Source organism: Dipodomys merriami, unplaced genomic scaffold (genome assembly GCF_024711535.1).
Source record: "Dipodomys merriami isolate MVZ:Mamm:240054 unplaced genomic scaffold, mDipMer1.0.p SCAF_11, whole genome shotgun sequence".
NCBI lineage: Eukaryota > Metazoa > Chordata > Mammalia > Rodentia > Heteromyidae > Dipodomys > Dipodomys merriami.
In genome coordinates this window covers 39,955,845-39,981,514 of record NW_027202382.1, presented here as the reverse complement: position 1 = coordinate 39,981,514, position 25,670 = coordinate 39,955,845, and the positions used below count along the sequence as shown (strand labels likewise).

General features: G+C 55.9%; 1 protein-coding gene across 1 annotated transcript in view; it reads right to left on the bottom strand.

The window, feature by feature from the left end:
- The window catches only part of Nek6 (NIMA related kinase 6), a 67,599-nt gene that overhangs the window by 19,351 nt on the left and 22,578 nt on the right, over nucleotides 1-25,670 (bottom strand). Inside the window, exons 2-5 of the mRNA XM_070013361.1 lie at nucleotides 11,932-12,050; nucleotides 5,327-5,467; nucleotides 4,739-4,801; nucleotides 1,709-1,819 (exon numbers count right to left, since the gene is read on the bottom strand). Coding sequence (XP_069869462.1) covers nucleotides 1,709-1,819; nucleotides 4,739-4,801; nucleotides 5,327-5,467; nucleotides 11,932-12,021 — 405 coding nt within the window. The 5' untranslated portion in view covers nucleotides 12,022-12,050. The remainder of the gene's footprint in view (nucleotides 1-1,708; nucleotides 1,820-4,738; nucleotides 4,802-5,326; nucleotides 5,468-11,931; nucleotides 12,051-25,670) is intronic.

The following is a 25,670-nucleotide window of genomic DNA, read 5'->3' as shown; positions in this document are numbered from 1 at the left end:
CGAGGCTCGGGGAAGGGAGGGCTGGCCCGGGCACAGAGCCACACTCTGCAGGAGAGGCCACCGGGCTCTGGGATGCAGGGCTAAGGTTCGTGAGGGTCACAAGAGGGGTCTCTGGTCCCCATGCCTCCTCCATTCCCTGCTCTGGCCCCACACTCTTCTCCACATCTGTCTGTTTTCTAGAACACAAGTCTGACCCCATTCATCTTAGGAAGTGCCTCGGACCCCAGGGCCAGACCCTGAGTCCGCATCCAGAGGTCCTGGCTAAGCCGAGGTCCCCACCTCACTGGGGCTCCTACTGGACTGAAGTGGGGTTCAACCTCCACCTCTTGCACAGGGGCTCCTGATCTGTACTACCCACCCGCCTTCTGTCCAGCCCAGGGGGCCATGTCCTCGAGGCCCTGAACTCAGCCTTCCTTCTCCTTCTCTGTCCTTCATTCCTCCCTCCCCTTCCTTTTCCTCCTCTTCCTCCTTCCTTCCCCCCTCTCCTCTTCCTTTTCCTCCTCTCCTCCTTCTTCTTGTGCTGGTACTGGAGCTTGAACACAGGACTTGGCGTCTGTCCTTTAGCTTTTTCACTCAAGGATGGCGCTCTATCACTTGAGCCACAGCTCTACTTCCGGCCTTTGGGTTGTTCATTGGAGATGATTCTCACAGGCTTTTCTACGCAGGCTGGCTTTGAGCCAGGATCCTCAGATCTCAGCCTGCTGAGTAGTTAGGATTACAGGCCTGAGTCATGGCTGCCCAGCTTCGGCTTGGAAGCTGTCTTGCTGGTGGGATTCCGGCTCCCTGAGGGGAGCATCTTGCTGGCGGCAGCCCCAGGTCCAGCACAGGGCTGGCTCGGGGTGGGAGGGGGCTGCATGTGCATTCAGGGCGGGAACAAACAGAGGAGACACTCGTGAAGGGGGCTTAGATATGATATAGTGCTCTGCGCCACCAGGGATCCGCGTGGAGATTAACATCCCTGCGAACGCATCAATATGTCAACGGAAATATAAAAGCAGGTGATAACAGCGCGAGGAATGCCACTTCCCAGCCGTGCTGTATTCCTAGGGGCCAAATTTCAGAAGAGCAAGTACCGAACAATTGTTCTGTCCCCAGTGCCTGCGGGGAAGCCAGAATCCACGTGTGCCCCGTTTCCAAGCGTGGCTGGGTGGGGGTGGGTAGACTGGGATCAGGAGTGGGGGGGGCACAACAGAGTCCCAGCCAGCAGGGCTGTGAGGGCCGTGAGTGAGGAGTGAACTGTGGGGGTGACAGGTGTGGGCTCTTCCTCTGGGGAGCTGGGTCACCTGGGGACAATGGCGATTGAACAGAACCAGGCCAGGATCCCAGGCAAGTCTCTGAACCTCTGAGCTTAGATTTACATGTGTTTGAAGAATCTGACCTCCAGGGGGCGCTGTTCCTTCTGCATGGCACAAGTGGCCGCAGCGGCTAGATGCGCAGGGGTGGTGTGAGTGGCCCCCAGGGGTGCTTTCTACCCACAGTGGCCCTGGCCCGGCCTCCAACCTGGTCCCTGGCCAGCCGAGGCATCCCTGGGTCTTGCTTTGTGTCCTATGCACTCCTGGACTGGTGGGAAGATGACGGTGGGAAGATGATGGCTGGGGATGGCATCTGAGAAAACCGGCCCCAGGCCAGGGCTGGAGCAGAGCGGTGAGGGGCTCAGACCCAGAGGAGAGGAGACCCCCCTCACTTGGCCTGGCCTGGATGTGCTGACCTTGATCATCTGCGAGAGGTCGCCCGCGTCGGCCAGCTCCAGAACAATGTTCAGCTCATCATCCTCGATAAACGAGTCCAAGTACTTGATGATGTTCGGGTGGTTCAGTTGCTGTGCCCGGAGAGAAAGAGGGAGGGGTTCACGTCAGAACACATGGCCAGCCCCGGTGCCTGCCCTGTATTTGCTGGAAAGGTGGGTGCTCCAGGGGGACAAGGCCTGCATTTCAGGGGGGAGGGGAAAGACCTGGGTGATGTTGGGAAATCCACTTGGCACGTTTGGGCCTCAGTTTCTCATCTGTAAAATGGGCACATGGGTTTTGGTAGGGGTGGAATTGAACCCAGTGCCTCATACTAGCTAGGGCAAGCTCTCTATAGCCCTGGACGCAGTATTTTGAAATGTGTGAAATGGTACCTGTGAAGCAGGACCCAAAGGCTGCTTGTACCCCCTATCCCCCCCCAAACCCCTCAGGGGCAGGATTAGGCCCCAGCGCCCTGTCCCTGTGCTCAGCCAGCAGAGGATGCTCAGGAGCCCTTCCTTCCTGTTCTCTCTCAACTGGTCACTCAGGGCTAGGACCTGCCCCCTCCCTCCCCCGTAGCCTTGGCACCATGGCCCATGTTAGATGCATTGAGGAGCTTAGACAGGACAGTAGCCCACTGGCTGGTCATCGGTCCATCGGGTGGAGAAGAAACCCTGGCCACTGCAGATAAAGAAATAGTTGGCAGTTGGGTACAGCGGTGCACACTTGTAATTCCAGCATTCAGGAGACTAAGAGAAGAGTTTAAGACCTGTCTCAAACCAACAAATAAACAGCAGAGACTCAATACCCGCCCACAGCATGGTAGGCCATCCATGACTGACAGCAAGGCTGGCTAACAGGCACATAGCATGGTTTATAAAAGGCCTAGAAGTTTGTGGAGCAGAATCGTGCATGGATACCTCCTGCCAACCTCTGTCTCACTGGATCCTGGCACGAGGGGTCGGCACAGGTATCACCTCCAGATATCAAGACTACCCTCCACCAGGTGCCCGAGAGGCCCTGAAGCCAGTTCACACCCTCTGCCCTGTCCTCGGGCCCCTGCTCTGGACCAAGCCACACTTCTCACTAGGCTATCTCTCTTTTTATATTGATTTGTGAGAATGTGTGTGTGTGTTGTGAAGCTGTAGGTGATGTGCCACTAGCATGTTTTCCATCCCTTTTGTATGGTGGCTGTGATAAACATGTGTCACTGATGCTTTTCTTTTCTTTGTCAGTTGTGGCCTTGAACTCTGGTCCCTGAGCTTTTCAGCTCAAGGCTAGTGCTCTACCACTTTGAGCCACAGTGCTACTTCCGGCTTTCTGGTGGTTAATTGGAGATAAGAGTCTCACAGACTTTCTTGCCCAGGCTGGCTTTGAACCACAATCCTCAGATCTCAGCCTCTGAGTAGCTAGGATTATAGACGTGAGCCACCAGTGCCCGGCTCTGATGCTTTTCTTTTATGATTAATGTTTTTTGGATCCTAAGACTGAACCCCTTCTACTTATTTTCAGGTTATGAAGATTTCCTCCAGGTTTAGCGCTAGCTTTTACAGTTAGTCTATCATCCATTTCATACTAGTCTTGGTGTAAGCTGTGAGGCAGGGGCCAAGGCTCACTCGTTTCCACTGGGATATCCACTTTTCCAGGAACTCTGGCTTAAAAGTCCTTTGTCTCAAAGGATGCATGTTTTCTCTTACAGGTGGAAGTTAGATTTAGCTTATCAACTTATAAGTAAATACATTAGGTGGTATGTGTGTATGCAAGTGTATACAAATGTATTAACTGAAGTATGGTAGTTTCAAGGGAGACATCAGACAGTATAAGTCAAAGTTCAATAAAATAAACATCAGGAAGTGGGGACTTGAAAGGGGTGGGGTAGAGTCGAGGGGAAAAGGGTGGATGAGTGAAAGGCAGAGAGGGAGAAAATCTACATCCTATAAAAGAGGAGTGAGGGAAGGAGTGGGTGGGGGAGGGATGGGGGAGAATGAAGAAAGGAATGACACTGATCAAGACAGTATTATATTTACAAACTGCTTGATGGCAACTCCTCTGTGCAACGACTTAAAGATTTTTTAAAAAATGTTCTTGGTCCAGTGGATTGTTCAGGTGTCTTGCACGGGTGCTGCTTTGAGAAGGCCGGCCAGGGGCTAACACGGACTCAGCTTCCTTTTGGGAAGAGGGCGGGAGTGCTGGATGGGAGAGGAACAGCTTTCTGTGTGCAACGTGGGTCCCCAGCCCCTGTGTCAAGCAAGACCCGCAGCAGCTCCTTCCTCCCCTGCCTCTTTGGCCTCATTACTTCCTAGGAAACCTCACCCTCTCTCAGGGGGCTCCCAACCAGGAATTTGTTTTCTCTAGAAAAAAGTTACAGGATCTTTTTTTTGTGGGGGGGAGGGGTAAGGATGAAAGCCTTGTTCAGGCACGTGCTGGCCTCTGGGACGGAGGGGAGGTTGGAGGCCAAGCTCCCTCAATACCTGTCAGCATCAGTCCACAGAGGCTTAAATAAACAGGGGTCTCAACGTCCAAGGTCCAGAGAGGGGACAGGCCTGGCCGGAAGTGCACAGTGAGCTAGGGCTGGGGCCTAGAACCCTGTCCACACAGAGCCCACCCTGAGGTGGGCCCAGGAAGGTCAGAAAGGGGTCCCCCCCGTCCCACCCACAGCCTGCACATGGAAGCTCAGGGCTGGGGGCTCAGCACGAGCGACCCCAAGTATTCAGAAAGGTCTGTGAGACCCGCACGTCCCTTTGTTGTGTAGGGAGTCCTCGTGCTCCTGGCATGGCCTGGGCAGCCCTGAGAGGTGGACAGAGATCTGGAAAGGGGATGGAGGGGGGACAGGCAGCCCCGGGAAGGTCCACCTGCCATCAGCCTGTCTCTACCATGACCATGTGGGAGGAAAGGGGCGAGGCGGACCCCCCTGCCCTCCCCATGCATGCCGCGCAGGACGGCCCTGGCATGGCCGTCCTCAGCACCGCTCCATCCAGGCAGCCTGGCACGCGCCCTGCTGGCTCTGGACTCACCTTGAGGAGGCCGATCTCCTTGACGCAGTCCTGCCTGGCCTTGGCGTCCATCATCTCAAAGATCTAGGGCAGGAGGCAAAGAGGAGCAGAATGGTCAAACCAGTGGTCCATGGGCAGCACCCTCCACAAACCAGGCAATGCGTGAACAGCTTCGCACTGTCAGGCAGGAGTTGCTGAGCCCAGTGCACATCCGAGAATCTGCCACTTGCGAAGGCCATGCTCCATACCCAGCACAGAGCCTCGGTTTCCACAGCCTGACTCCACAGCGCCATCACGTGGACTGTGTAAGATGTGGGTGGGCACCAGCGCCATGAGGCCATGTGCTCCCAGCCCCTTCAATGCTCACTCAGCAGGTCCTCTAGATTGTGGACCCAGGTCTGTGTTGACCTGGGACCCTGTATACAGCAGGTGCTCAATGCATGCCCGTTTTCCTTTATGGTTCACGCTGAGCTTTCTCAGCTCCTCTCCAAGCCTGGGAGTTGGGTCCTGACATCTCTGTTCCCACAAGAAGGGAAGGGAGACTGTGGCCACGCTACCTGCTCAGGATGAAGCTGGCTCCCGTGAAGCCACGGGCTCCCTGTGACTCACCTGCACCTTCTTCAGGGCCACTGTCCTCCTGTCCAGCAGGCAGGTGGCCTTGTACACCTCGCTGAACTGTCCTCGCCCTATCTTCTTCTCAATCTGGAAGTCGGCCAGCGAGCAACGGAAAGCCAGGGTGCTGGGGTGTCTCTGTAAAGGGAAGAGGCCTTGATCACAAGCCCAGTCGGGGTTGAGGGGCCAGGCAGCTGGGACCTGAGGACCCCAGCACCCTGAGAGCCTCCTCTAAGGCAGCCAGCCTCAATACCCAGAGCCTCCCCTGGCCTCTTATGTCTGGACCCATTTGCTCCCCATGCAGGCCTGCCACGCTGAGGCCCGCAGGTGGCTCTTTTCCCCAACTGGCCCTGGGTGTCCTCTGTTATCACTGATGAAATGTCTCAGAGAAGCTGGCTTGTGGACACGTGGCCCATGGGCTGCCTGTCCATTTAAGGGCTGGCAAAGCAGTGTGCGTGTGTGCGTGTGTGTGTGTGTGTGTGTCATCAGCTACAGCCCACCACAGGTAAGGTGTCAAACCCTGCCACCTACAGGGGGAACTGAGGCCCAGAGGGCAGCCTTGCCAGGTCACGGAGCAGCCCCTGCCCAGCCTCTGCTTCTTCCTGTGAATCTGAGTGTGCCATCATGCCAGGGACACTCTGCCCTATGCTGGGGGAGGCTGTCAGGAGACCAAAGGCCCTAAGTGGCTGGTCTGGCATCTGGTACAATGTGGTACCTCTTGCATGGCAGCCCTGGCCATGCCCTGTGCCCTCGTTCTGAGTGCTGAGGGGCCATCCGGGCTCCTTGTGAGGACGTGTGTGGTGCCGTGCCCGCCTGGCTGTGACAGTGCGGGGATCATGGGGTCCTACTGTGTGCTGGGGGTCCTACTGAGCACATGCCTTGAACAAGCTCAGAGCATCCAGAGCGTTTTCAGGGAGCACACAGGCTGCTCCTGGAGGAGCCTGGGAATAGGGGTGTGGGGGTGGGAGCAGTTAACTGTGGCCTGACTGTCATGATTACTTAGAGGAAAAGGGAAGAGAATGGGAGGAAATGGTGGGATCCCAGTTTTTAAGATAGAAAACTGAGGCACAATCACAAAACCCGTCAATGGGGTTGGGACCTGAACTCCCTGCTTAATGGGTCCCTAACAGGGTTCCCTTCTTAATGGGGTCATGGATATAGGTGGATGGGGGTGGGTGTGTGGTCACTGTAGCCTGGCTGAGTCTCCAGCTGCACATCTGCATATGCATGACCCACATTTGCATTTCCTGTTACAACCTATTCACCCTAATTAGAGGAACTAGCTCCACGGCACAGCACAAGCATCACTGGGTACTGGGGGCACAGTGCAGCAGGTGCTGGGTCCACTATTACCCACAAAGCATTGGGCTGGGGTCCTGTCCCTGGGGTGGCCTCTGCTCTCCTGCTCTGGGCATCTTGGGACACGGGGCTTCTGAGTCAGCCAAGTCTTGACCCTGGTTTAACTCCAAGGACAGACAATGTGAGCTGTGTCCTTGCCCTCAACGACAGCCCTCTCTGGGGCCACCTCCAAGGCTGCCTTCTGTTCTATAGCAAGTTCCACTCTTGTCCCTGCAGCCGAGTGACCCAGAGACAGTGCTAGCTGCCCCAGACGTCTCGAAGAGCCCGGGAGATGACACAGGTGAGGTCCGGACAACTGTGCATCAACGCTGCAGGCAAAACTGCAGGCAGGTTGGGGGCTGGTTCCAAGATAGCTCACCCAGGGGGTCCCAGGACTCATTGTGAACTAATGACCGTCTGATAGCACAGGCTAGCAAAGGGACAAATACAAGGCTCTGTCAGGTGAGACCTGATGCTGGCCTGGTAGTGTGGATTCGAATCTTGCTTCAGCTACTTCCAGGCTGGGTCCTTGGTCCTGTTCTTCCTCATCTGTAAGACTGAGGCAGCCATGGCCTCTCCTTTCAGTAGCTGATGGAGGCAATTAAGCCAAGACACTCCAGTGCCCAGAGAGGGCCTGGAGCACAGGAAACAGGACGGCTGGGATTACTGCTGGAGTTACCCTTGCCGGCATTCTTTTTTTTTTTTTTGGTCGGTTGTTGGGCTTGAACTCTGGGCCTGGGCACAGCCCCTCAGCTCTTCAGCTCAAGGCGAGCACTCTACCACTTGAGCCACAGCTCCACTTCCAGTTTTCTGAGTGGTGTATTGGAGATAAGAGTCTCACGGACTTTCCTGCCTGGGCTGGCTTTGAACCACGATCCTCAGATCTCAGCCTCCTGAATAACTAGGATTACAAACATGAGCCACTGGTGCCTGGTTTGGCATTCTTGTCTGTATGTGAGAGAGGAAGATGATGATGGCTCTTCCTTCCCAGGGGTTGGGGACAAGGGGACAAGTTCAAGGGGCTTGTGAAGATGGTTATCATCCCCATCACGGAACCCGTCACTCCACAGTCTGCTGACTAGGGACTGGCAGTGACTTTGGGGGGCTTGTAGCCTTCACGCTCTCCCTCCCAGCATGTTAGCTAGGAACCTGGCAGCTTCTGTAGCTCCCCTGGGGCTTTGCTGGGGCTACTCCCAGCAAGAACCCCACAACCCTGGGGAGGGGCAGCTTGGCCCCCAAGGCCCCAGTCCCTGGCATGGAACACATAGCTTGGACTCCAAGACAGGGGAGGCAGCCCCAGGGCTTGGAGGAGACTGGCTCAAGGGACCCGGTGGTTGAGACTCAAGCGGTAGCTTGGGTCTGAGTTTTCTGTCTCCACTTGCTCTAGAAATGTGCCAATTTCTCAGAACCAGGCTTGGCACCAAGGGCCTGGGAGGTGGGGGAATCTGACCACTGTAGATCATCCCCACCCAGAAAGCTCGGAGAAAACCTCCTTTCTCCAAGTCAGAGCAAATTAGGCCATAGGTCCTCCCCCCCCCTTTCCTCCCATCCCCCCGCGCCCCCCCCCCCCCCCCCCCCGCCGGCCTTCACTAATTTGAGTTTAAAATGTTTGAACTACATAAGTTCTGGCCATCGACAAATCCTTTTTTTTTTTTTTTCTCTCGCTAAACAGGAGCATAAAATTACATGTTAAAAGAATAAAAAAAAATGCATTCGCCCAATTAATTTTCTGAAATCTCATTAAAAAATTTAGCCTGACTAAGTCAGACTTCTGACCTGAATTTTAATCATCTTTACACTGGACGGGTCTTCTTTTCCCTGATATTTGCAATGCATCATTAATTTTAAGGCAACGGTTTCTGTGATTTTAAAAGGCACACTTCATCAGAATGACATTTCCTGTAAACGGATTTCACCTTTAAAGACATCTGACACGGTGTATAGGAAACTTCTAACGGATTCGGTGGATGCGTGCACGGTGATACGTTTTAAAATAGGCTTCGCATAAAAGGACACAACACACACAAAGTCCACGTTGGTTGTTAGACTCCTGACCATGCCAACCCTGCTTAGCTCTTCCCGATCTGGCTAATTTCAATCCCAAAGCCTATCTTGCCTCTTGAGACTTCCAGGTGGGAAGATGCTTGGGGGGGACGGGGGAGGGGGGAGGGGCGGGGCAGAGACGGTATGAAATCCCCACTCAACCCCTTCAGGAGCACATAGTGGGTCTCTGATCTCACAACAGGCTCACTATTAACTATGGACTCAATTTCAACTTGCTCCCACAAAGCCACCCGTTCGTCTACCTTCTCTAAGTGCAGGTATTTAAAAACTTTGTTGGACAAACTGTCCCCTTTGCCTTCAGGTCTGGGGCCTGAAATGTGTTCTTTGTTTTTTCCTGGAACCTTCTTAGCTCTTGGTTCTGCATCAAACTGCTGGTCATCCATTGGACAGAGTAGCCATCCCTTTCTCTGGGCTCCATCCTGAAGTCCTCTGCTCCCCAACTCTTTGCCTGTTGGCACAGAGGGTACCCTAGTAGTGCTGGGAGCCCCAGATACTCTTGAGTTTAAGCAAAGTTAGTATTTGGTCATGCAACCTTACCAAGAACCATAATTTCTTTGGGAAGGGTGCATACAGGTTTTGGTCTGGGCTGTGGCCCCCGGCCCCTTGCACATGCATGTTTTTTTCCAAGAGAATCATGCTTTGCACATCTCAGGACAGAGGTGTGTTAGCTGGAGCTTCTCTGGCCCCCTTCTGGGAGAGCCATTCAGTGTGTGGGCCGGGCCTTGTACTACATCCCTAAGATGATACTGCTGCAAATTGGAAAATCATAAAGCTCGGGGCATTTTAAGCCTCTGTCTCAACTCCACACATTCATGAGGTTAAAACTCATTGAAAGCAAGCGTGCCCAGCTCTCCTAAGTACACATGCATTCCACACACCGACTAATGTACCTCCACGTGGCCCAACGGCTCTGAGTAAGAGAGCCGCTGGCAGGGAGCATGGTGCGGGCCTAGAAGGTAAGCAAACGCCACAGCTGCACTGTTGGTCATTTCTGTACTTTCTACCTTGGGTAGCGGGTTTTAACTGTGAAAACTGCAATGATATTTAAAATTTTAAAAAAATGGAGCCAAGTGTGATGGTTCACATCTATAATACAAGCTATACCAGAGGTAGAGATCAGAACTATCACTGCGTAAGAAAACCTGGAACAAAAAGGAAAACTCCATCTCAACAAAACAAGCCAGACATGTTGGTACTTTCCTGTAAGCCCAGCTTAGAAGAATCCTACGACCCTATAAAGCTGCTTGGTACTAGTGGCTCAGAACTGTAATCCTCGCTACTCAAGAGGCTGAGATCTGAGGATCACAGTTCAAGGCCAGGCCAGGCAGGTAAATCCATGAGACTCTTATCTTCAATTAACCACCAAAAAGCTGGACGTGGAGGTGTGGCTCAAGTAGCAGAGGGCTACCTTTGAGTGACAAAGCTCAGGGAAAGTACCCAGGCCCTGAGTTCAAGCCCCAGGACCTGCACACACATATAAGAATTCAAGCTAAAAGGGCTGGGGAGCACAGCTCAAGTCGTTAAGGTCCTGATTCAAACCCTAGTACCACCCAAGTAAATGCCCACAACGTTTGGCCCCAACAGTCTCATTCTGTTTTCACAGCCATCTCATGAGGGAGGTACCATTATCCATCCTATTTTCCAGGTGAGAAAGCCAAGGCGCAGAGTGGTCATGTCCCCAACTTCAGCTGGCTGGCAAGGGGTGGCAGTGGGAAGGGATCTGGCCTGTAAGGGTGCCTTCAGCCCCACAAGGGCACCAGAGGAAATGCCAGGCACATCCCTAGGCAGGGTCTGGCTGCCATGTCTCTTCAGACAGGCTTTAATTCACTCATCTGTCAGGAAGGAGAAGCCTGCCCAGCCTCCATTCCTGCCCCTGCCTCCGAGACGCAGCGGGGCCTGTGTGCTCTGATTCTGCAAACCTGGCCAGGTGCTGGTGGGACGGGGGGTGTCCGCGCCTGACAGCCGCTGCCCGCAGCAGCCTGGTCTGAGTAATCGGGCCTAATTAACTTAACCGTGTCATTACTACTCCAACATGTGCCACGGGATGCTGAGGACACTGCGGCCCCCGCGGCCCGCCGCCCCCTCGCCTTGTGCGAGAAATAATTATGGGCCTCTCTCTTCTGCCAAATGAGGCTGTAATTAACCCTAATTGCTCGAAATGCAACTGGCTAATTCTGGGAGATTAATCAAGGGGGGATTCAATTGTTAGTGAATGACTTAATATGACAAATGGCTGCATTACCCAGGCAGGCCACCCTGTCCTCGCCGTCAGCACCATGTCTGGGGAAGACCTGGGCCAGTGGTGCTCTTGGGTTTCCCTAAATTCTACCTGGTGATGGGCGCCTGTGTCCCAGCCAGTATCCGAGATGGAGAATCCAAATAGCACACACATCCACAGGCCCTGCGCGCGCGTGCGCATGCGCAGACAGATGTCCGTCGCTGCTAGTTCCTGTCACCTCTGGGTGAATCTACAGCAATGCTCTTCCCCACCCCAAGGAGCACAGCCATTGAGTGAAAACACAGGTTTTCAGACATTCCTGCCTCTTCTGCTAGTACCTCTGTGCTGTGTGAAACTTGTGCAACCGAAACACGCTGACCCGGAAATCCTACAACAGGATCTAGGAAGTCAGAAGCTATGATAAACCTTCCACGGCTGGAACATGGGTATCTCTGCATCTCCACTTACGTCTCACAATCTTGGGACAAAAAAACTAACTGTGTGTGTGCAAGAGTACGCATGCGCCAGTCCTGGAGCTTGAACTCCGCCTAGGCACGGACGGAGCTTTTCTTTGCTCAAGGCTAGCCTTCTATCACTTCCATCTCTTTGATATTTTAATTAGCGACAAGAATCTTATGGACTTCCCTGCCTAGGCTGGCTTTGAATTGCACTCCTCAAATCTCAGCCTGGAAAAGCTGGAACTACAGGTGTGAGCCACTGGCGCCCAGCGCCAAAGCAAACTTTTAGCAAGAACTTTTCATCATTTGAGACTGCTCACAAGACCCTAAAGGAGGTAGCCGCCTGGCCAAGCTGTCTTGTCCTCCTCTGCCACTTCCTAAAGGCGCCTCTCTGGCTCCCTAGGTCATGTCAGGGCCTTGCTGAGGCTCCAGGGGCTCCTTATCTTTTCCATGAAGCTAAGGACAGACCACGGCCAAGCTCCAGGCAGACTCTCAATGCCCTGTGGACAAGGAAAAGGCCTTACCTGTGCGTCTGAAGGGTGCGCAGGCGCCGGTGTGTGGCAGAGGTTGCTGGGGCTCCCTCCTTGGGGCAGGTGACTGGGCTGTCCTGCCATGCTGCATGCCAGCCTCCCCAGGGCACGGGCTGCAACAGAAAACAGGGCCTGTTCACAGCCTCCTCCTGTCACTCAGGTGTGGGAGCAGCGGGGACAGAGTTGCCCAGCTCAGCGGGACCTGCGCTCAGGCAACTCCCTGCCCTCACCGGGGGTCAGCCTATTGCAAGAATCGGTCCACTGGGATGGAGATTCCCAAAGGCAAGTTGATTGGCTGACCCTGGCCAGCAAGGAAGGTAGCAGGCTCGCCCCTGTGTGTGCTGGACTCCACAGCCTTGCTCTTCCTACAGTCTACTGGCCAGGGGCTGGCCTACTGTCCCCATTGTCACCCCACCTGAACTCAAGCCATCAGCCTGGCTGGTCAGGGACAAGAACTAAGTGTCAGCAGAAGGCCAGGCCATGTCCAGGGTACTGTGTGCACCTCCAGGCAGGTGTGGGGCCTTTGGATGCTCCAGGACTGGGCTCCTGGGAGTCCAGAGTTCTGACTTCCAGAGGTTCAAGGGCACAGAGCCTGCGCCAGCTTGGCTCTAGTGAGGCTCTCATGGTACCCCTACCACACACAGGACTCAGCAACATTCGGGCCCACTCTGTGTCCTGATCCAGTGGCCCCGCACCGGCCTTGACCCAGGGGTTCCGCACGGATCAGCACTGCTGCACGGCACAGCCAGGCTCACTGGAGACCAGGCTGGACATCACTCGGCTCCCTTTGGGAGTCTATTTCCAGCTCCACTTTGCGGGGCGGAGGGCACCTCCCAGATGCCAGCGACGTCTATGCTATTTCTTGGTGTGAGAAGTGAGGCCCACCAACCCTGGAATCCCATTGGACTCAATCTTGGGGCTCTCCAGCTGTATCCTCCGGGCACCCCGCCTCTGCAGTGCCCCTGGGCAGCCCTCTCCTCGCTTTGTGGTTGTGTTGGTGGAAAGCTACTCTGGGCCACAAAGTCACAGGCCACAAGGGAACAGCTGGGGACGGTAGGATGCACGAGCCGGGGGTGCGGGCCCCGCTGGCGGAGCACCCCAGAAGTGTGAGCCCCAGTCTTGCTAAGCACCACCCACGCAGTCTCCTGCCTGTGACACTGCCCACCTTGGACACAGACACGCCATTTGGCTCCCCCTGTTGTAGACATTTGGGTAGACCACGGAGTGGTCTAGATCTGTCTGGTGGGGGGTATGGTGCCAGGCAGCCTGCTCTCCCCTCCCCACAGCCCCGGCCTCTGCGCACCTCTTGCCTCCTGGCTGGGTGTCCCAGGGCCCAGCGCTCCCCCCACCCTGGTCCTGGAGTACAGATGGGGCCGGGTGCCTTCGGCGGCTTCCACCATCTGGCTGAGCACTGTGCTGGAGTGTGCACCCCTAGGGTACTGCGGTGGAGGAGGTGGGGTATGAAGAGCCTCAGGATAAATACACACACACACACACACACACACACACACACACACACACACACACACACACACACACACGGCCCCTTCTGCAGGCCCTGACACGGTGGGGGAGGCGGGTGTGGGGAGCAAGCAACAGCAAGGCACCACGAGAGGGTGAGAATGTAAAATGCGCATGAATTTGAACATGAAACCGGAGGCTCCTGTGGGGCTCGGCAGCTGCTGCGGGCTGCACCCCAGACCCCTCAGGGTGACATGTTCACATCCTCTGCCCTTAGGGAGACCTCCAGGGAGAGGATGGAGACCTGTCTTCAGAAGGTTCTATCTTTATCTGCAAATGCTCCTGAGTCGGCCCAGAGGCTCAACCTGCCCATCTGTCCTGGCTGCCCACAGAGAAACGGTGCCAGCAACCACCCCTGGACTCCCTTGCTGTCACCCTGCCCTGCCCAGCTCCAATCCCAAGGGTTTTAGACTGCCCTAGGCCAATCCCACTGGGCAGGAGGCTCACAGACATTCATGAATGGTCACCCCGCCCCTGGCGGCCATCTAACACAGTAGTTTGCACCAAGCCCTACCTAGGGCCTATGGTAGTGTGGGGCTTCCCAGGGCATGGGGCATCCTGGGGTGTGAGGCTCCCCAGGGTGTGGGCCTTGTCAGTGAGCCAGGGCTTTCCTGCTTATCCTCAGAGACACATTTCACAGGTAGAGAAACTAAGGCCCAGGAAGAGGAGGTGCAATACCATTTGTCTATATGCCAGGACAGGTCTTTGCTGTCTCCTGGGGGCTCTTCCGGAGTTTGGATTTGGGGGGTATTTTTTGTTGTTGTTGTTATATCCCAGTGGAAACCAAAGTTCCTTATACCAGAAATTTCTAGTGGACTATGCATGTCATGGGATTCAGAATTAGGAAGGCCAAGGGTAGTTGGAGGGGCAGATGTGCGGGGGGGGGGGGGGGACACAAAGGAAGGCTTGCATGCAGGCCCCGGGGGTAACACGGGGAGCTGCTTGTCCCTGGGATCTGTGACTCCTGCCAAGCTGCAGAACAATGAGGCCATGGCTGCCAAGCCGGAGTCAGGGGCGAAACATCTGTGGAATGTGACCCAGAGCCACAGGCCGTCCCAAATGTCACCTCAAAGAGAGCCTTTCTCCTGCGTGAGCCCAGGCGCTGTGGTGTGCCCCACCCCCACCCCCACGGGGCTCTCAGTGGCTCTGCTGGACCAAGGGCTGGACTGGGAGTGGCTGGACCGCCTGGGCTGTAGGCTGGGAAGCAGGGCTAGAGGTGAGATCCTCCTCCGAGGACCACTGACCAGAGTACGCAGTCGAGCAGACGCAAGCTGCCCAGGGCCGCCTGGTATGCGGGAGCCGGCATGGCTGATCTTACTGAGCAATGGAGGGGAGATGGCCTTCTGTGGCAGCACAGGAATGGAGGCGAAGCGGGACAGGGACCTGTCCTGGGTCCCACAGCCGCTACATGCCCAAGGTCAGCCCTACAGACCACCTCAGACCCCTTCATGAGTCCTGGGGGCCGGCCCCTGGACTGCACCCTCTGCCTATCTACAAGGCTCTTATCAAGGCAGGCTTTAAATCCCAGGGTCTGGCTGCCATGTTGTGTTGGCCTCTGAGGTTCCAAGGGGCTTTTCCCTGTCCTGGGCCACAGCTTCCTCCAGTTTTCAGACACTTCATCTCAATGGAGGCTTCTCCTTTTTCTCTTGCCAAATGTCAACCATATGGGGTCTGAAAGTGAGCCAAGACACCAGGAGGGGGTCTGGCCATGACCCCGGCTGCACCTGTGTGTGTGCATGTGTGCGCACACTGTGTGTACTTGCATGCGTGTATGCCTGCGTGTGTAGCTGTTAGTGCCCGTGTGTGTGTACACCGGCGTGTGCCTGTGTGCCTCTGTGGGCACACTCATTCTCGGCTCCTCCAGCACCCGCAGACTTTGAGCACAGGCACGTTCTCCCTCTGTCCGCAGAGGCGGCGGCTGCCCCGGTGGCGGTGAGGCCTCGCAGGACGCGGTAGTGCGGGTGGCCCCCAGAGAAGCATGCGGCACCTCACCCGGCTTCTCTGAGGAAAGCGCCCCAGCCCCAGGGCCGCTCTCCCCAGGGAGCAGGCCAACACCAGCATCAGAACCAGCGCGATTTCTACGTGTCCAGTAGGCTCCTGGTAGTGGGAGCCATTGGCTGGCTGGCACAGCCCAATACACCACCTAGAGCTAAAGCCCCGATGCCCATTAAGAAGATGGCCACCACGGCGCACAGTGTCTGGCCACTGAAGGGGGTGGGGCCGGACCGGCTGCAGCCCCAGTGGACACCGATGGGTGAATGGACATCTCCTGAGGGAGCTGGAGATGAAGAAGCTGGCGTTCCAAGGAGAGCACCACCTGCCAAAAGCAATGCCACACAGTGGAGAGGGTACTTGACCTGCTGCCAGTTGGCAGCCTGAGCAAGTAGAGAAAGCGAGTCATGGACCTGCAGGTCCGAGCACAGGGCCAAGGCCAGGCAGGAAGGCCCTCCATGTGGACTGGCTGGGAATTAGATCCAGCAAAGCCTAGACTATAACATGTGCCAGGTACACACCAAGTGCTTCAGGAAGAGGCTGGTGAGAACCATGTACAAAGGAAGAGATGAAAGTTCAGACAGGGTAAGTGCCAGGTCCAAGGTCACACAGCAACCCAAGAGGTTAGCCAGGCCCATCCATACTGCCTGTGAATGAAGAAATGAATGAGCGAATGAATTCTGGCTCTGGCTTTCCCAGCCCCTGGGGTTAGCAGACATTATCCATCCATCACTTGACAGGAAGCAGCTAGAACTCAGGCCAGAGTGGCAGAGGCCTGTCACACGGGAGGGAATGAGCCACAGATGCTGTCTGGTTTCCGGACTGGTCCCCATGTCCCCTCGCTACCCCACCCCCACCACAAGCCACAGGCACTACTCACATGACCACAGAAGCCCGACATCTCTGAGGTAGACCCCACCAGATGCCACCCATTCCCCCGAAGTGCTGTGAGTACCCGGGTTCCCTTGGGGAGCCAGGCCTCCAGGGTGGGCCTGCGTGGCCTGGGCTGGCTGGCCACCGCGGCTGGCCTCTCCTCTCTCTCCCGCTCACCTCCAGCTTTCCCCTTCCCGCCTGGGGCCTCTCTGCAGAGCCACAGCCACAAGCATCGCTGCTCGGTGTGCCCAAACGAGTCTTTCTCCGTCTCCACCCCAGAGACAGCACAGCCCTGCTCAGGGACCCGGCAGGAATCCAAGCTCTACCTTTTCCTTGGAGCCCACATTCGATCTTCATCCATTCTGACAGTATTCCCCCCACCCCTTTCTGTGCCAGCCTTATGGCTTGAACTTGGCCTAGGCACTGTCCTTAAACTTTTGTGTTTAAGGCTGGTACTCTACCACGTGAGCCACAGCTCCCCTTCCAAAGTTTAGGTGGTTAATTGGATTTAAGAGTCTCACGGAATTCCCTACCCGGGCTGGCTTTGAACCATGATCTTCAGATCTCAGCCTCCTGAGTAGCGAGGATCACAGGTGTGAGCCACCGGTGCTGGTCAGACCTGTCAGTTCCATCAGACTCCCCACCATCCCAGAGCCCTGCCCCCACACCAGCCTCAACCCTTCTTGGCCTGTCCCCGCAATCTCCTGCCTGCTTGCCCACCTCCATGGTCTATCCTTTCTCCAGCCCACCACAGAAGGTTCCAGAACCTGCTGCTTCCTACCCAAAGATCACAGCAGAAGGCCCTACACTCGAGTAAGGTGTCCTGAGCTCTGTCCAGCTGGCACTGGCCCACCTCATACTACAGAACTGCCCCTACCAAATGACACAGTACCCTGTCCTTCCAGACTTTTCTGGACAACCTGGGGGCGACATGGATGACCTGTTAATGGGCAAAGTCACAAAGTCCAGACCCTAGGACCCGGTCTCTGGCCTGTTTCAGGTCTGGCACTTCTTGTGGGATCTTGGCAAAGTCCCGTGCCCTCCTCTGCCTCCCTGACCTCATGCACAGAGCGGAGGGGCAGCTGGAGCACTGTGCCCAGGGTGGCACTCTGTAAGCCATCAGGAGGCACTGGAACCCCTTCCTCCTGTCCCCAAACGATGGCACCTACATGGGCTTCTCCCCCAAATCAGGCTGCTCGGGATGCAAGCTGCCACTGTGCTCACCACATCGGCTTCCAATGCTGGCCTCCAAGAGCAGGCCTCCAGGGCCTCACACAGATCTAGCCCTGAACAGGTGCAGGGAGAGCTGGTCAGATCGCCTCTGACTGCTGGTAGAGGGATCCCTTGGCCTCTTGGGACTTCCAGAACCTCAGAACCCCCATGGTCATGTGGGGACCAGACACACACAAGTCACCAGGTGCTTCAACACAAACCACAGGGCTTCGGGGCCTTTAAGAAAAGTTGAAGGAGGCCCGATCACATTTCAGTTCTTCCTTCTTGGGTAATGTAAGCAAATTCTTAGAGGAAAAGAACCTAGGGGCTGTTTCCACCTTGTGTCTCAGTGAGAGGAATACTGGATTGCTGTCAGGGAGGCCCTGGGCTTCCACAATGTCACAACACCCCCATTTTACAGATGAGGAAATGGAGGGGCAGCAAAGTCAAGCAACTTGTCAAGTTCATGTTACTGGGAAATGGCATAGCCTGGGGTTCACTCTGCCAGGTTCCCCAGGTTCCCTGACAGATCCTCTGCCCAAGGGCCTCCTGGGAAGTTAACTTGCTCTTCCCTCAAGGCCTTGGCTGCCTGTGCTCCCCTTGCCTAGGGTAAGTAGCCTCCTGGCAAACCCGTCTCCTCCTTCAGTGCCCATCTAGGCTGCCTCTTCCAGGCAGTCTTCCTGGACTCCTCCACTGACTCATTTAGAGCTTGACAGCCCCAGTCCTTTGTGTTGTCTCTGCTTGATCATGTTTTCCCTTCCTTTGTAGGCAAGAGACCAAAAGCATTCACCTCCAGGGCCCAGCAGGCACAGAGACAGGGTTGGGCAAGGGCAGTCTATCCAGACTGCCAGGGACCCGGGGACCTGGGACTGGCCCATCTGAGGTCACCAAGGAGAGCCCAGAGTTGAAGGGGAAAAGTGGATTTCAAAGCTGAAATTCTGTTTTTATCTTCTTCCTTGTGCCAGTCCTGGGACTTGAACTCAGGACCTGGGCGCTGCCCCTGGACTTTTTTACTCCAGGTTGGCACACTTGAGTCACAGCTCCACTCCTATCTTTTTTTGGTGGTTAATTGGGTATAAGATCACACAGACTTTCCTGCCTAGGCTGACTTCAAACTGTGTTCCTCCGATCTCAGCCTCCTGAGTAGCTGGGAGTACAGGCATGGGCCACCAGTGCCTGGCATCAAAGCTGAAATTTCTGGCAGCAGCAACTCTATTCCCATACCCCGTGTCAGACCATGGCTCCCCCGGCTGGCAGTGGGAGGGAAGACTAGCACAGCAGAACAGGAGGGCCCCTGCATTTGTTCCAAGCCTGACAGGGCTCAAGCATAGCACTGCTCATCGGCCAGTGTTCCCCACACAGGCTAAGTACTGGAGCCCCTGACCACCCTCCACCTAACTTTGTTACAGGCAGACAGGGGCTCAGCACCCCAGCCCACCTGGGAAAAGGACTGTTTTCTCTGCTTCCCCCTCTCCCCCACCCCCAGCCCACTGGCCCAGGAGTTCTGGCAAAGTCTACATATCACTCTGCATGAAACCCGCTGGCGGCTACTGCTCTGCTCCTGGGTGGTGGCAGAGGTCTTGCCAGGCCCCAGGGCTGTGCCCTCGCTGGCTGTGTTCACCAGGCAGTTGAGCAGAAGGTCAGGGGTCCCTGTGAGCCGAGGACACACCCAAGGTCTCTCGAGTGTGCTCCAGTCATCCGTTGGCACCTCTGGGAGGGCACAGATGGCAGCGAGGGCTAGCGGTGGCCCGCAGTGGCAGGCTGGCAGGCTGGTTCTGGGGAAGGACTGTTTGGCCCGGGCAGGCTTGGGGTGCCTGGAGTCTCTGGCGATGCCAGTGGCCTGTGTGTGCCCAGGCAGGGGCAGGTCACCGATGGGCCTCCCCAGACACCACTAAAAGGAAACTCCCTCAGCACACCGTGCTCCGGCTGACACTCCTGGGCAAAGGGAGTTACCCACAGTCGCTGTGCAGCCATTGCTTACCAGGCAGTGCAAGCGATGGCGGAGCAGGAGCAGCTTGGGTTCTAGGAGGCCCCGTCTTCCTCCCCCATTTTACCACCAGGAAACTGAGGCGGGAGGGCACAGGATCAACTGTGGTCACTGGCACCTCACACCACCTTCAACTCCTTGTCAGGCACCTGCATAGTGGGTGCTAGAAGTCAGTGTGCCTGGGTTCTGGGAGAGGTTGGTGGGGGTCCCCTCCCCTCCCCCAGCAAGTGTGGGAGGCCAATGTCCTTGCTGTCCTTTTCAAAGCTCAGCCCTTCCTCTCTCCTTGGGGTACCAGGGCAAATGGATCAGCTGCCTGCGAGCCGGGAGAGCTTGGCCAGCAGCGGTCAGTCTTGGGTTGGAGTCCTGGCTCTGCCATATCTCCTGTCATGTCACAGTGTTCCTGCACACAGCATCTCCTGACCCGCGCCTAAGTGGCCTGGATGCTGGGCAGGACTGGCCGGGGTGGAGTCCTGGCACAGGATACAGCGCTCCAAGGCATGGTGCCTGGACAGAGCATTGCCAGTCCCAAGAAGAGCTCTCCACAGCCGCACCTGCCTCCCCCCTCGGAACAGCAGCCACCTTGACCCCGTGCCAACTGCCCCTGTGTCCCATCTGCAGTTTGGTCACCACAGGGACTGATGCAGGCATATGGCAGCTGGGGGCCCCAGGGGACGCGTGCACCATCTAGGCTCGGCCACCTGCCAGGACACCTTCCCTGCCAGCCAGCCACCACTGCTGGGCTTATGCCAGATCCCGGCCCAATCATGGTTGTGGGGCACTCAGGCCAGCTGTCCCTGGGAACTGGACTCCACATAAAAACCCTGGTGTGTGCAGGAAGAGGTGGCCACTGACCGTGGCCTCCATGATCCTGCGAGGTGAGCATCTCTATCCTGGGTCACAGAGAAGGTTCTAGACCAGACCAGGTGGGGCCCCTGAGAATCACAGCACACAGGCAGGACAATCTCCATCGGCTGCGCACAGCTGGGTGTATCCAGTGACCGTCTCCCTCATCAGCCCTGCCCCCTCCACAGTCACATAATTCGTTTCTGGGGCTGCTTCTGGTCTCTCTCCTGAGCTAGGGTGCAGGTAGCCGTTTTTAACTCCCAGCGAATGACTTCTGTTTGGACCTGTGGCATGTAGGGCCTGGTTTCTGGGCCTTAGTTTCTCACCAACAGCCTGGCCTAGATAGGGTTTCTTGTGGTGGTGTGTCAACAAGGCCCAGAGGGGAGGGGGGGGGATGCAGGAGAGGGGGATGGGAGGAGGACGGGGGAGGGGGGGAGAAGGACAGGGGGGGCCGGGCCGGGGTGGGGGGGAAACTCTGGCCTCCCCAGGGTGCCCTGCACTGACTGAGCGCAGGATCAGGACCGAGCGTGCATTCATGTCTGGGTGTGTTGGTGGAAGAGGGTTTGGTATCTGGCTTTGGAACACTTTCTGGGCCCTCTGGTCAAACACACAGCTCTGTGGGTGTCTGGCTCATATATCCTCGTGGTTCCAGGACCGAGTTGTGAGTATGGGGCAGGGGGTAGTCAGTCACACACAGCACCCCTAATGGGTCCAAAAGACAGTCCTAAATAAATCATATGACCTGCTGGGCAGGCTCGCTAGGGAGGTGGCAAGGGACCGGGCAGCAGGCCTGAGTGCTCACCTGCACACACTGTGCTCTCACCCTCGGCGAGGAAGATCTTCACCAGACCTAAGTGCTGTGCTGAGTCACTTGGGTGATCAAGGGCACTTCAGGAGGCCGGCCAGGCAGGGAGAGGTGCCCAGGCAGCGCAGCGGAGGAGCTGGAGTCTGAGCTCTGAATTCAAATCCTGTGCTGAACTTGGGCCAGGACAGGACCCAGTCTGTGGGTTTGCTGAAATACTAAAACCACATTACACAGGACTCTCAGGGCCCAAGTACACAGGAGAACGGAGTAACTGGAGTAACTGTGGTGCTGCCATCTCTGGCAACTACGATGGTAAACAACAGCATGAGCTCCACAACCGCCACTGTGAACCATGGCGTGGTGAGCCCAGCCTCTCTCCTGGGGACAAGCAGGGCCTGGGCTGAGCCCGCTCCCCCGCTGGGAGGGTGGGAGAGGTCCGGCATCATCCTCATTCTACAAAGTCACCAGGATGGCAAAGGCAAACGAGTGCCGGCCCCTCCCCCATGCCTCAATAAAATAAATCCTGGCGGGCGGCTGGCTGGAGACCCTATATATTTACGTGGCTGGCATCTCCCGATCAGAGCCTGCACGGCTCCAGTGGCAGGGATGACAGCAGCGGTCCTGGGAGAGTCACTATTTCCCTGCGACTTTTATTGTCCGTTATATCCCGGCGTTTACAGGGCTCTGCTCAGGGCTTGGCAGGAACATCGCGCGTGGTGCTGGTGTCGGATTCTTCCCGTCTCATCCTCAGGGCTCTTCCAGCCACCCAGGTCTTTGTGTGATACTGACACCCCAGAAGCCGCTGGGGCCTTGGTAGGGAGCACGGGGGTTCTCACAGGCCACCCCCACTGAGGGGCTCAGCTCCAGCCTGCTACCCAGCCTGGAGATCCTACCTTTGTGGCCGCCCTGGGGTAGGGGGACCTCTGAAAAGAGCTACTATTGACGTGCGCAGGGGGTTGCTGCTTGTTAAATTTTGAGCGATTGAGGATGATTGATATCACACTGGCTGCTTAAGTTTAGCCATAGCAGGAATATTTACATCACAGCAAATGGCAGCTGCTCCGGGGAGGGGGTGACCCCTTGTAAGCACTAGGAAGGACACAGGGGCTGGAGAATGTGAACCTGGCTTCCTCGGCCACCTGCCATGGGACTTTGGAGACATTGGCCTCCTTGTTTGCACAACAGGCACATGCCCAAACTCCTGGGGTAGCTGCAAGATCCCTGAGTGATGCTTGGTATACGGTAGACACTTGATAAATAGTCATTTCAGTCAGGTATGGTAGCTTACGACTGTCATGTCAGTGACTGGAGAGGTAGGGATCAGGAAGATGGAAATTTGAGACCAGGCCCCCTGACCCCCAAAAAAGGACCCATCAGACTACTTGAAAAATAACTAAAGCAAACATGAATGGGAATATGGCTCCAGGGTAGAGCACTTGCCTGTGGTAAGTGTGAAGTACTGAGTCAAACACCAGTTCCCTGCACACAAAAAGATATTATCACTAATCTATTCAGCACTCACTGAGTATCTACTTTGTACGAGAGTTTGTATGATAGGGATATAATGCCCTGGGGAGGCAGGTGCATGGGATTCCCACCTGCACTTATGCAGAATCACATGATAGGCGGGCAGAGTAGGGGCACCGCCAGGCTTGTGTTGTGGAAATGGGGCGCAAGGAGCACATGGCTCCATGGAAGGTTCTAGTGAGAGCAGGAAGGAGGGGCTCAGCCCCAGAGCTACCCACCTCCTGCTCTGCTCCACCATGGCACCTGCCTGGCACTGCCAGTCCCAGCCAGGCAGCCCCTTGGATGCCAGGCCCTCTAAGAGGGTGGAGCAGGGAATCCAGGATTCTGGGGTCTGATCTGCAGTGGTGGCCTCTTTACTCCAGGTCCTTTCCCTTCTGATCCTGGGATTCCCAACAAAAGGCAAGGGACTGCATTCCCAACACTCGTGGTGCTGACATGGAGGGTCTTCCCTGGGCTCTCTGGCCTGGCCACGTGCTTCAGCCTGGAGTGGCTTTGGAGTACTTCCAACAGTGGGGTGAGGAAAGCCCAGGCTAAGCAGAGGAGTCAGATAACCTTTGAAGCTGGGGGGACAGGCAGAAGTGGGCAGCAATTATGGGATGCTGGCCCTACTTCCTGGCAGAGTGTGTCCTCAGTGTTTGTTCAGTCAGCACTCATCCGGTCTGTCCTCAGCCAGCTGTGTTGGGGATGGCACTGGTCAGTGCCTGTGTGGAACTCACCGCTGGGCAGGTGGGGGGCCACGACCCTGCGAGACCGCCTATGTCAGGGAAACAGGCTGTGAGGTCATGTGTGTGTGCATGCGCATGTACGTGTGTGTGCGCGTGCATGTGTCTTGGGGACAGACAACAGGGACTCCTTTGCTGTGAGATTCAGTTTCCTATTTGCATGGACAGGAAGGGAGAGATCCTATTGAGCTCCAATAGGAAGACGGGAAAAGAAGTAAGGGCTGAATAGCAGAGCAGCATGGCCCCCCGCCAGCCAGCCGGCGGCCTCAGACACTCGGTACACTTGGAATTCTTGTGGTGAAGGGTCACGCGATTTCCTCTGCGAAAGGCAGTGTTGAAAACGTCTGACTAAGGGGGAAGAAGGGGAGGGGGGAGTGTCCAGAAGACTCAGAATCATGAGATACTGCCTGCCATAAAGCTGAGCAACCAGGGAGGAGTTCCTGGCTCTCTGAGCCTCAGTTTACCCTCTCATTTGCTTGCTCTATAGCAGATAGGGTTCTTTACATTTGAATGCTTTGAAACTTCCTTAGCCCCGTGAGCCAGGCACCTTATTCCCTCTGCAGAAGGGAACTCTGCCAGGTATCAGTGGGGGAACCAGGATATGAAGCTAGGGGGTACAGTGCCACGATCCACACTAGCCACAGAGACAGACCCAGCCCTCCTGCTGCTGCAGGCACCGGCTGATCCTAGCATCTTTCCTGTCCTAACAGGCTTTGCACTGTTACCAGCGCTCCTGCACTTGCCAGCAGCTTGATTTTAGAGCTGCTGAGCCGTCTTCCTTCAGCTCAGCTGCGGTTCCAGTCTGCTGTCTTTTCAGAGAAGTGTGATTTCTTCTCTGAGCTCAGCAGCCTTTATGCACCCTGGGCACAGAGACCATCGACCTGGCTCTTTGAGCCCTGCCGAGAGGCGCCGGTCTGAGCGGGAACGCACAACTCCGTCGGGATGCCCGTTTTTTGGAGTTTTGCACTCAAGTCGGCCTCTGGGACTGCAGGAGGGAGCCTGCCATTCAGGCATCCAAGAAAGAGAGGAAAAAAACATCTATTCATAGCCAGGCAGAGGTGAGGTGTGGAAGGGAGGCTGCCGGCCATGGACGAGCAGCCCAGCTGTGCAGGGGATTCCTGCAAAGGCTGACCTCAGAGCAGCCACCTGGAAGGCTCAAAGGCTTGGGTGGTCAGCACGCTGCTCAACGGTACCCAGATGCTCCACTGTGCCGTTCCAGAGGGAATACAGTTCTGAGCCAACACCTGGGCTCGTCTTCCAAAGCAAAATCCTCCCAACAATGGTGTGTATGTGAGCTTGCGTGAGTGCGTGTGTGCACGCCTTGAACAGATCTGTTCCTCTCTCATCTCTACTATAAGGAATGCTCATACCTATGAAGAAGCAGCCACAAGATCACACATTCCCAGTCTGTGCCATCATCTCCCCCCGCCCCCCCAGAGAGACGAGGATATTGCTTATGTCCATTCTGTAGTGGAAGGAAACTGAGGTACAGCAGAAGAAACTGGAAGACAGCAGAAGAAGGGGTTAAACCCCACTGGCAGCCGGAGGGTACAGCAAGGGCTGAATCTCAGCAGGACTTGCTGCATGTGAAACTAAGGGTCGTCCTCACCAGACATGGAAATGCGGAGCAAGTTCTATGGGGGTAGTGCACAGCTGGTCTCGGGCCTGGCTGCATGTGGATTTCCTGCCGGGAGCAAGGGGAAGAACTCCACTCTGAACCGGGACAGGAGACCAGAATGCCGCCATGCAGCACAAGGGCAGTCAGAATGACCGCACAGAAGCCACCACAGACCCCTCTCTTCAGAGACACTGGGATCCACTAATTGGCATGGTGTGCCCCATACCCAGCAAACCACTTTAGCTTCAGCTCCATGCACATTGTTTTGTCAACAATGAATAATCTTTAAACACATGTTCAAGTGGGCACTGCCATTTTTCTAGCCTTTTCCTGCCACAAATGAAGGAAGCCAGAATGTACCAACCCACCTTGTATATTACAAATGCGAGGAGCAAGGCACCAGTGGCTCACGCCTGTAATCCCAGCTACCCAGCAGGCTGAGATCTGAGGATCGCGGTTCAAAGCCAGCCCAGGCAGGAAAGTCTGTGAGACTCTTATCTCCAATAAACCACCAGAAAACCAGAAGTGGCGCTGTGGCTCAAGTTGTAGAGAGCTCACCTTGAGCTGAAGAGCTGAGGACAGTGCCCAGGCCCAGAGTTCAAGCCCCATGACCGACCAAAAAAAAAAAAAGGT